The following is an 11,696-nucleotide window of genomic DNA, read 5'->3' as shown; positions in this document are numbered from 1 at the left end:
CCCCCAGCCTTGCTGCCGACTTGCTGTTTGATCTCAGACTGCTGTGCTAGCAATCAGCGAGACTCCGTGGGCGTAGGACCCTCTGAGCCAGGTGCGGGCTATACTCTCCTGGGGCACCGTTTCCTAAGCCCGTCGGAAAAGCACAGTATTCGGGTGGGAGTGGCCCGATTTTCCAGGTGCCGTCTGTCACCCCTGGAAAGGGAACTCCCTGACCCCTTGCGCTTCCCGAGTGAGGCAATGCCTCGCCCCTGCTTCGGCTGGCGCACGGTGCGCTCACCCACTGACCTGCGCCCACTGTCTGGCACTCCCTAGTGAGATGAACACGGTACCTCAGATGGAAATGCAGAAATCACCCGTCTTCTGCGTCGCTCGTGCTGGGAGCTGTAGACCGGAGCTGTTCCTATTCGGCCATCTTGGCTCCTCACACTCCAAGAATGTCATATCTTTCTTTGAAAAGTGAGGAATATAACAAAGGGCCATAGAGTGAGTTTTTTTTTTCCAAATAAAAATATGTCTGTGGGTTCTTTAAATATAATCTTAGCTCAAAGGAGCTCTATAAAGCATTCAAGTATTCCCAGGGGTGGAATATGATAATATGTGAATTCTTTAACAGTGTTTTAGCTGGTCATGTAATTCATTATTATGATGAGGAAATTAAATCAACATATTCATGCTGTTTCTCTTATAAAGATAAAAGGATGTCCAGTTTGAATCATTGTCAAGTTGTCATTTTTGAGGAAAAATCTCATTACATAATCTTCACTTTCACTGCTCGCAATCAATCTTTTACTTATAACAAATTAGGGGAGAAGTGGCTTTTCTCAGTTGAGACTTGTTTCTACATGTCTAAATATTGAGCTATTCAGGGTCATGATAAACTCCATGAAAAAGAGCTGAAGGCCTTAGACACATGTAAGACCTTTGTGTACATGGTTTTCAAGAATCGGCTTATTTAATTTAAAGCTCTGTTTCTGTGTCTCTGATAAGAGATTAGGAGAGGTTTCTGTATTTTGTAATAATCTATAATTTGTTTTAAGTCCTTTAGTTTTCCTATGAAATCCTTGATCAATTTAATTCTGCAATGAAAAATGTTAGGGTATGTGGTTCACTGAATACAGGATATGACCTGCAGTCGACACAAAGTAAGTTAAGAACTCAATGCCCCTATCAAAATTAGTACGGAACATTCATAAGTGGATGAATATCTTTCTCACATTGCATCACTCTCACACTGACTACTCTTCTGCCTCTCACTTCCACCTTTTATACCCCTTATTATGATATTGCACCAACCCAGATTATCCAGGATAATCTCCCTATTTTAAGGTTAGTTGATTAGCAATCTTAATTCTCCTTTGCCATGTGAAATAACATATTCATGTTTTCCAGGGATTAGGACACATACATCTTCAGTGACCATTATTCTGTCTACCACACCTGCCAATAACTACATGAGTGAGCTTGGAAATGGATCCTTTCACAGTGACAACTTCAGATGAGCTCCCAGGCCTGGCTTACAACTTTAGTGCAGCTTTGTGAGAGACCCTAAAGCAGAGGTCCCAGCTGAACTGTACCCAGATTCCTGACACACAGAAACTGAGATAATAAATGTGCATTACTTTAACTGCTAAATTCTGGTAATTTGTTACACGGCAATAGATAACCAATACAGTACTTAAAACTGAATTATTGTTTTTATTTGCACATTTTACCTAGGTTTTATTTTTGCATCCATTTAATTAAAAATAAATGTACTTTATTGATTTCAGGTTGTGGAAATTACAGGTTACATTTAAGTTATTCAAACCAATAGTTGGAATGATCAATTACCATAGTGTTTATAATGAAAAGCTCCAATGTACTACCCTCACATAGTAATTATATGAAATCAACAATAAAAATCACTCTTATTTTAGCTACAGACTGATCCTCAGAATCTGATTACAGTATAGGAAGATGATCAGTCAGAAAAAAAGGCATGATAGCCTAGCCACACCACAATGCTCGCAATTATAAAGAAATTGTAGTGCATTCAACTGAAATTTTAGCTGCTGGAATCAAATTAATGTGTTGCTAGTTACATTTTCACTTCCTCCAAAATCAAGGATGTTTTCTCTTCTTTATAGAACAGGGAGCACCAAGAGATGAAATTACCATAAAAACTAAAAAGCTGATTTATCTTGCAATGTTTTTTGGTATATTCAATGGGTGATATGTATACCAATTGATCTGTAACTGACTCACTTAATTGGTTAAACCATGGAAATAATGAGTGAAGTTAATTGCCCTAGATAGAACAGAACTCAAGACTCTTTAGCACTATGTTCCTCTCTGCCAGATGAATACTGTTTTTTTAAATGAATCATGGATATTAACAAGCTTTGCCATTCACTAGTCAGAAACTATAAATTTGTATATGTCCATATATATGTATTTTTTGATAGCTATTCAGAGAGACTGCCTGCTTAATGCCAATCAGTTGGGTTTCACTGTTACTTCTAGGTAAGGAAGAATAATCATACAAATGGTTTTATAAACTGAAACTAGTACGTGCTAAGCATGTTTTCATACATTAATTAACATCTGTATTCAGTAGGTATAATTATTCCCATTTTATAGATGGGGAAATTGAGGCAGAGAAAGAATAAGCAACTTGCTTAATATCACATAGCTAGCAATTGCCAGTGCTAGGATTCAAATTCTGTTTATCCCCTATACTACACAAGAGTTCCAAGAGTTTTAATAGTCTTAATTGTTCTAAAATTCAGATGTCTAAGTAGAAAAACTATATTTATTAGTGTTATGGATTGAATTGTGTCCCCCCGAAAAATTCATGTTGAAGTTCTAAACTCCAGTACTTCCAAATGTGACCTTATTTAATTAGTTAAAATGAGCTCACTAGGGAGGCCCCTAATCCAATATGACTGCTGTTCTTATAAACAGCAGAAATTTGGACAAAGGCAGACACACACAGAGGGGAAACAATGTGAAGAGACACAGGGACAAGACAAACATCCACACACCCAGGAGAAAGGCCTAGAACAGAGTATCCCCCCATAGCCCTCAGAAAGAACCAACCCTGCCGATATCTTCGTTTCGGGCTTCTAGCCTTCAAACCTGTGAGGCTAAATTTCTGTTGTTTAAGCCATCCAGTCTGTGGTACTTTGTTAAGGCAGCCCTAGCAAACTAATATGATGAGTATTACTTTTTTCTAGATGGTAATAAAAATATGGAAATTTCTCTGAGAAGACTCTATCTGGCTGTCAAATGCTGAGCCTACACTGTTTTCTAGCGAATTTTTAAGTTTTATTCCAGTTGGTGGTTTCATGTATTACTTTATCGAAGCACATGAGGCAGTGGTTCAAGCAAGCAACCTCCAGTTAACCAAGTCAAGGTGGTCGAATCCTATGGATGAGGGTATCGGATGGCAGCCCCCAGGCACGGGCTGACAAGTGGAGCTGGCCTGAACTTCCGGGCCTTCGGGCCTTCCAGGAGAATTGGATCCCAGCCACACCAGGAGCTGAAGCCATGGCCTCAAAGCCTGAGAAGAGTGTGGCATCGTCTGTCTTTATCACCCTTGCACCCCTGTGCCGTGATTTAGCTGTGGTTGAGGAAGGGAGGCAGGCGGTTTGTGAGGCCAGATGTGGCCTCCCCTGGGAGGCTCCTGCCCCCATGAAGGCACTCGGAGCTGGCTTAGCGGGAGAGCCCAGCCCCTGGGCACCCCCTGGCAGGGCTTCAGCCACAGTGCCAGCTGCACCTCTGCAGCTCTCCAATGGAGGATGCTCACCCCCTCCTCCTGTCCTGGATGGTGAGGACGCACTTCCTGACCTGGACCTCGTCCCACCCCCTCCACTGCCCTCTCCGGTGCTCCTGTCTTCTGAAGAAGAGGCTCCTGCTCCAATGGGTGCCTCACTCATTGCAGACTTAGAGCAGTGGCACCTGCCCTCACCCCCACCCCGACCACAGGCCCCGGCGGAGGGACCTTCAGTCCAGCCTGGCTCCAGTCCCCTCAGGCCTGGGGAGGAAGAGCTTTCGCCTTCCCCAGCAGAGCCTGTTGAGAGAGAGTCATCCACAGACATCTGTGCCTTCTGCCACAAAACCGTGTCCCCCCAATAGCTGGCTGTGGAGGCCATGAAGAGGCAGTACCACGCCCAGTGCTTCACGTGGCACACCTGCCGCCGCCAGCTGGCTGGGCAGAGCTTCTACCAGGATGGGTGACCCCTCTGCGAACCCTGCTACCAGGACACGCTGGAGAAGTGTGGCAAATGTGGCGAGGTGGTCCGGGAGCACATCATCAGGGCCCTGGGCCAGGCCTTCCACCCCTGCTTCTTCATGTGTGTGACCTGTGCCCGGTGCATCCAGGATGAAAGCTTTGCCCTGGGCAGCCAAAACGAGATGTACTGCCTAGACGAATTCTACAAGAAATTCGCCCCCGTATGCAGCATCTGTGAGAATCCCATTATTCCTCGGGATGGGAAAGATGCCTTCAAAATCAAGTGCATGGGAAGAAACTTCCATGTAAATTGCTACAGGTGTGAGGACTGCAGGCTCTTCCTGTCTGTGGAGCCCAGGACCCAAGGCTGCTACCCCCTGGACAACCGTCTCTTCTGCAAGCAGTGCCACGTGAAGCAGAGTGCTGCTGGGTGCTGCTGAGAGCGCCGCTAGGTATTAGGCAGTAAGCGGACCACTAGGTCCCTTCCTGACCTGCTCTTGCACACTTTCCTTCTGAGCTTCCATGGGGACCAGCCTGTCCAGGACACAGCAGGGCTGAGCACCCCCAGACCTTCCACTCTACCTTCTGGGCACCAGAAGGCTCCTGGACCATGAGTGTCACCCCCAGAATTCCCTGCTGGCCCCAACCCTCTTCCAGGAGAAAGCTGGGGGGAGCCTGCTGGGGGCACTTGGACCCCTAGCGTTGACTGTGGCTCTCTGGTAGGGGTGCTGGGACCAGTCCGGCTTGCAGGGTTGAGCCATTTGAGGAAAAACTCCAAGGTCCCTTAAAAAGTGCTTTTTAGGCTGGCCACGGTGGCTCACGCCTGTAATCCCGGCACTTCGGGAGTCCGAGGCGGGCGGAGAAGCATTTTCCACATTCGATCCTGCCAACTGATGTCCCACACACAGGACGTGCCCTTATTCAAGCTGCTTCTTTTGATTCTGCTTTTATATTAAAGGGTAGAAATGGAAATGGGAGTGTGAAGGGAATGCTGCTCCTGCCTAGGCTCACTAGCAGGGTATGAAGAAGTGTAGGAATGGGTGAGCAGTAAGAGAAAATAGTGCTTCTCTTATTCTGAGGCCCTCGAAGACTCTAATAGGCCTCTTCCCACTTCCCCTGCATTCACTTGCTCAGAGCAATACCCATGTTCCTCATGTATCACCACCACCTCCTTAAGTGCTTGCAAGGCAGCGGCACCAGGCCCACTCCTACCATCACTACTGGCAGCACCTGGAGTCCTTCCCCTCTTCCTCCACCACTACAATTTCTACTCTTCCTCCTCTATCATACCAGCTCTAGATTTAGACCCAGTAGGAAAAAAAAATACCTGCACATACCCATATTTCCAAACATACAGGAGCCAGTAGGATATACAAAATATTATAGTATCTGTCTCTCTCCCCAACAAAAGTTAAGGTGTTTGTTCCCCAACAGCCCCCTTCTTTTCTTGTACTCTTGTCCCAGGTAAACAAAGCCCTTAATGTTTGTCACATCTCTGAGAAAAATTTCTGGTATGGTAAGATTATTTTTGTTGTTCACCCCTTATCTCACCATACTCATTCCAAGAAGATGTCCAGATCTTTCCCCTGCCTTATCTTAGGGGAGGTTTATGCTTCCAGCCTGTATTTGGTTTTCTTTAATCCTGAACATCTTGACAGAATTATGCTGACAGAAGAGTGACTTAGAGAACAGAAAGAAAAGAAGGAGATTTCTGCTCATGATAACTAAGCACCCCTTACTCTATGCAAAGACCCCAGAAAGAAGGCAGGGCCCCACAGGAGAATGGCTACATGGTGCATGTAAGGAGGCTGGACCCTAGGCATCAAGGCTTCCACCATCAGCAGACATTTCCATCTCCCACTGGCCCCAGAGCAGCAGAAATGCCCACCTTCAAGGTACTATGTGGACCTAGACAATGAGTGTGGGGGGAATCATTGTCTAAGTCCACATAGTACCTTGCCCCCATTCTTGGGTAACTCCTTAGAAGAGGAGGGGCCCTCCAATAGTGAATCAGATTGAACTTTTCTTCACTTCAGTGGGATGAAGGGCAGATGCGGATTTAAGCTGCCACCTCTGAGCAAACCTGCACTGAGATACACACTACACAGAAGACACAGCAGTCAAATGCATTCTTTATTACTAGTTAGGCCCAGAAAATCCCTGACAAACATTGATTTTGGTGAGCTGGGTGGGATCTCATTGGGAAACTCAAGGACGTCTTTAGCTTGGACTGAAGGCAGATCTAACCAACCACCCCGGGCTCCACCCTGGCTCCTTCCTTGCCTTGCAGCAGTTGCCTTGGGTAAGCCTGCAGAGAACACACCAAAGAGGGAGAGATGGGGGTCCTGGGGTATTCCCAAGAGTGCTTGCCCCAGTCTAGCTCTATTTTTAACCCAATTTATCCTCCCAAGAGAAACACCATCCATAACCTGGTGCCCCCAATGTTTGTCCTTGGAATCCATTTTGTTCTTCATCCACTGCTGACTGAAAAGGGACTTGGGATGGGGGCAGCCTGAGGCTGAAAGCTAGCGTGTGTAGTGAACACTCCCCAAAGCACTGTTTTTCTTCGAGACACCCGAGGTCTTTCAGGCAGGCTGGTGGGCAACCAGGAAAATAGCTATCCTTCTCAAAGGAGGAAATCAGCAGAGGAAGTCAGAAAAGCTCTGCCTGCATTTCTGTGAGGACACTTTCCCAAACTTTGTCACTGCTCATTTATCTCACCTGAGACCAATGAGACAGCAGTTCGGTTACTCAAGACCTTTCATAAGGGCTGGGCATGGTGGCTCACAGCCACTCAGGAGGCTGAGGCAGAGGATCACTTGAGCCCAGGAGTTTGAGGCTGCAGTGAGCTATGATGATCATGCCACTGCACTCCAGCCTGGGCGACAAAATGAGACCTCATTTCTCAAAAAAATAAAAAACGAAAACAAAACAAAAAAACTTTCATGAAAGTCTCTTTCGCATTGGCCCCAGAACCACAGAAATGGATCTGGATGTTACTTCAATTGGTTTTATCCAAGGTCACACTGTATGCAAGGCAAAGAAGACATCCCTGATCTAATGTGTATGCCAAATTATGCTCTTTCCTATCTTCTAACCAAACTCACAATAAAAGATTATGCTGTGTGTACTAGATAATAACATACAAGTCTAGCTCCCAAAACATACTAGGCAATAACTATTTCTTTAATGAATTAAATGAAATTAATTAAAGTTGCTATCATCTATAGAATTTAACACTACAACCCCCTAAACTCTTTCCCTAAACTTCTCACTTAATGAATTAAGTGAAATTCATCAAAGTTGCTATCATCTATAGAATTTAACACTACAACTCCCCAAACTTTTCTAAGTTAATTCCCATACCAATGAAAAAATTCAACTCTACAAAAACAATTTTGTTCTTCCTTTTCCCCCTAATGAATGTCAAATGATCTCTTCTTCCCTGACTTCCTTTCACTCTTCTTGGCTGCAGCCAGCTGGGGTCTCAGTGAGGTGTGGGTCCATCAGAATGGAGGTGTTACTTCTTGTGGCTTTGGCAGATCTTCTAATGTCACAGGTTCAGCTTCTTCAGAAACAAGCAAGTTTGGTGGAGCTAAGACACAAAAACAGGACTTCACCTGTAAAACTAATAAAACAAAAATAAGCAAAAATCAACACTGCAGTAATTTCAAAAGGAATGATAGCACTTGCAAGGAAAAGCAGTGTTTCTAAAATACAATACAGCCTGTAACTCTAAAATCACATGGCTGCTCCCAGCCAAATACATGGCATTTTCAGGAAAAGGAGGTTAAGAAAAAAACAAAAACAAAAAACAGAAAATGGTTGATTTAAAACAGGCTTTATAACTATAACTTCAGCTTCTCCAGGGTGTCAACCAATTAGTATCAGCCAACCAGAATCCACTACCTGAAAAAGTTGACAGCAATTAGGAGAAATCCCCTAATTAAAGACTGAATGTTATACTCAGAAGTAGTCTCTCTTTATTCAAATAAATGAATAAAATAAGAAAATAAATACATACATATTTGTATGTATGTATACTCGCAATGATAAAAAGTACTTAATTTGGGTAATAGGATAATGGATTATTTTACCTTATTTTCTCTACAATTTTGGTTTCAAATTTTCTGTTAAGTAAATAAGTTACTTTTTTATCAGAAGGAGGTCCTGGGAAATTGGTTTCTCTTTGGAGTGCTTCCATCTTACTTACCTTCTTGAAATCAATGAGTTTACGCTGGGTCAACACTGCCATTCTCAACTGGCATATGGACTCTCTTGCATTTATAGCACACCTTGTGCCGTGGAAAATTCATGGCATTACACCATGGGCAGGCCCAATTCACTGGGATGGAGCATGACGCAGGCTTCTGTTGCTGGGATTCTGAGGCCTTTTTCCTTTTTCGTTGCTTGACCTTCTGCCCCTGAGGCTGGTGTTTCCATGGGCTATTTTTCACACCATGGCTCTTGCTATCCTCCAGAGGGGTTGCCTGGGGCCTCTCCTGATCTTCCTTCTGGCTGTGGCTCTTGCTGAACCTCAGTGAAGCTGTGCCCTGGGGAATCACTGGATGTTTCTTCAGGCTGTGGCTGTTGCTGTCCCCCAGGGGGACCATCTCCTGGTGCACCACTGGATGTTTCTTCAGGCTGTGACTGTTGCTGTCCCCTAGGGGGACCATCTCCTTGGGCATCACTGGATCTTTCATGCTGTGGCTGTTGCTGTCCCCCAGGGGGACCATCTCCTTGGGCATCACTAACTCTTTCTTCAGGCTGTGGCTCCTGCTAAACTCCAGGGAGGCTATCCCCTGGGGCACCACTGGATCTTTCTTCAGGCTGTGGTTTCTGCTGTCCCCCAGGGGGACCATCTTCTGGGGCATCACTGGATCTTTCTTCATCTTGTGACTCTTGCTGTCCCCCAGGGGGACCATCTCCTTGGGCACAACTGGATCTTTCTTCAGGCTGTGCCTCCTGCTAAATGTCAGGGGAGCTGTGCCCTGGGGCACCACTGGATCTTTCTTCAGGCTACAGCTGTTGCTATCCCCCAGGGGGACCATCTCCTGGCACATCATTGGATCTTTCTTCAGACTGTGGCTGTTGCTGTCCTCCAGGGGGACCATCTTCTGGGGCATCACTGGATCTTTCTTCAGGTGGTGGCTGCTGCTGTCCTCCAGGGGGACCATCTTCTGGGGCATCACTGGATCTTTCTTCAGGTGGTGGCTGCTGCTGTCCTCCAGGGGGACCATCTTCTGGGGCATCATTGGATCTTTCTTCATGCTGTGGCTGTTGCTGTCCCCCAGGGGGATCATCTCCTTGGGCACAACTGGATCTTTCTTCAGGCTGTGGCTGTTGCTGTCCCCTAGGGGGACCATCTCCTTGGGCATCACTGGTTTTTGCTTCAGGCTGTGGCTCCGGCTAAACTCTGGGGGAGCTGTGCCCTGTTGCATCACTGGATCTTTCTTCAGGCTGTGGCTGCTGCTGTCCCCTTGGGAGGTCATTCCTTGGGGACACTCAGAACCTTCCTTTTGGTTGCAGCTTCTGTTATCCCCTGGGTGATATACTCCCTGGAAATTCTCAGGATATCCATCCTGGCCATGGCACTTCTGGTCCCACAGAGGGGCCGTCTCCTCCTGGGACCCCACTGTGGCCCAAAGACCAGGTGGATAGATCCCTGCAGGAGGCATCTGTGGTGCAATTGCTGCTGCTGATTCCATTACTACCGGGGGTGGTAGAGGTGTTGAGTATGGCAGTCCCACTGGTGAAGGCATATGGAATGGGACTGGATGAGGCGCCTGCATTAGCAGAAGGGGTTGCATGCCCTCGACACTGCCACTCTGGGGTTCAGGCATGTAATACACAGCTGTTGGGGCTGCTACCTGGGCTTCTGAATGTGGCATTCCCTGTGCCTCTGTGGCCACCGCCTCACTCTGTTCTGCATTTAAAGTCCCGGCCACAGGCCCATACTGGCCGGCTTCTGGACCAGGTACAAAATCCTGAGGCATCGGATAGACCTGCATGGATCTCTCAACTTCGCGCAGCCTCCCGCATAACCCATCACGCTCATTCAGCGCCTGCTGCAGGGCGGCCTGCGTGAGGTGCAGCTGTGTTGCCGCCTCCTCATTCTCCAGGCGCAGCTGCTGCAGCTGGGAGGTTAGAGCCCAGGAGGTCACCTGGCACTCCTCCACATGCCCTTGCAGCCGCCGAACCTGGTACAGAAGCTGCTCCCGCTGCCTCGCGGCCACTCGCACATTCAAAGCCAAAGCGCTCCAGGTACAGGCCCTCTTAATGGCGCGGGGCACCCGCGGGTCGGCCACAATGGCCCGAAGCCGGTCCTCTACCTCGTTCCATGGCCGCGAGCAGAAGGCCGTGTAAAAGGCTGGGCCGCCGCCGTACCTGAGGACTTCATTGTTGATGAACCTGATCACATCATTGTGGCGGAACCCGCTGGCATGGTCCCCAAAGTTCATCGCCATGGCGGCTGCGGCCTAGTCAAGCAGCTGCCTCACGGTGCGTCGCCTCGGCTGCCGCCGCCGCTTCCGGTACAGGCTGCTGCCACCAACCAGTCCACCCCTCACCTCCCCCTTCAGTCTTACTTTAGTCCTTGCTCAGTCCTGGCCTCCTCCTTGGCCTCCTTTCTCCCTCACTCCCTTGTTCTCACAAAGAGCGAAGCAGGTCCCCCGCGCCACACCGAACCCTACCGGCGACTCCGCGACACATCACAGAGAAAAGCTGAGTCATGCCGCAAGGCCGGCTGGGACCAGCTTCGTTTGAGAAGGCACTTCCTGAATGGAGAATCGCCAAGCGGCTGAGCTGGGAACTGCAGTGAGCCCAGAGAGGGAGAGGGAAGGGCAGGTTTTTTGGAGATGATAGAGTGGCTATATGCACACCCAGAGTGGAATGGACCCCCAAACACACACACACACACACACACACATACACACATATACTTCTGCTCTGAAAGGGAAGGTAGGTTAAAGGAGCTCAGAGACCTTCTGGATGGGGTTTGGAGACTGAAGGAGTAGGGGGATGTAGGTGTAGATGGAAGAAAATAAAGTTGCAAGGCTCTCAGTTCAGGGAAGTGAATAGGGTACAAGCTGGTGGAGCAGATGCCCTTGTTGGGCCAACAGTGGGAACCATGCTCAGTTGTATGCCCTGTACATGAGTGAAGTGAGAGGCTGGCAGCTGTTAGAGGGATTACAAGATTCAAACCACAGGTGAAGGCTAACCAGGGACACTAGAAAAAGCACCACTACCATGGCTGAGTAGATAAGGCAGGAAGGGAAACCAGACCAAGATGTTCTGGGAAGACAGGGAGCTATCAAAAACAGGAGGCCACTACTAGGATGCATGACCTGATTCGGTGAAAAGGAGAAGACATTTCAGAACTTAGCCTGGTCAACCTAAAAGGACGAAACTGAAGCAAAGTTAATATAAGTAGTGAGTTTATTTGGGCCAAGTTTGAGGATTGTAATGTCAGAGTATAAATTTA

General features: G+C 47.4%; 1 protein-coding gene and 1 pseudogene across 1 annotated transcript; one reads left to right on the top strand and one right to left on the bottom strand.

The window, feature by feature from the left end:
* Window positions 1-3,528: 3,528 nt before the first annotated feature.
* LOC129025296 (filamin-binding LIM protein 1-like) lies at window positions 3,529-4,653 on the top strand (annotated as a pseudogene).
* A 1,679-nt stretch (window positions 4,654-6,332) lies between these two features.
* On the bottom strand, window positions 6,333-10,937 carry TEX13C (TEX13 family member C). The gene is made up of 2 exons (XM_054472048.1): window positions 8,427-10,937; window positions 6,333-7,841 (listed from the first exon to the last, which is right to left on the bottom strand). Exon 1 carries the CDS (start codon window positions 10,678-10,680, stop codon window positions 8,446-8,448), a length of 2,235 nt encoding a protein of 744 aa, XP_054328023.1. The 5' UTR covers window positions 10,681-10,937; the 3' UTR covers window positions 6,333-7,841; window positions 8,427-8,445.
* Window positions 10,938-11,696: the final 759 nt, after the last annotated feature.

Source organism: Pongo pygmaeus, chromosome X (assembly GCF_028885625.2).
Source record: "Pongo pygmaeus isolate AG05252 chromosome X, NHGRI_mPonPyg2-v2.0_pri, whole genome shotgun sequence".
In the NCBI taxonomy this organism is placed as follows: Eukaryota; Metazoa; Chordata; class Mammalia; order Primates; family Hominidae; genus Pongo; species Pongo pygmaeus.
The sequence above is the reverse complement of the archived record's forward strand: the minus strand, read 5'-3'. Positions and strand labels throughout refer to the sequence as shown.

Excerpts from the sequence above, each read along its gene's own strand:
- TEX13C (XM_054472048.1), bottom strand. The coding sequence starts at position 10,680 with ATGGCGATGAACTTTGGGGACCATGCCAGCGGGTTCCGCCACAATGAT.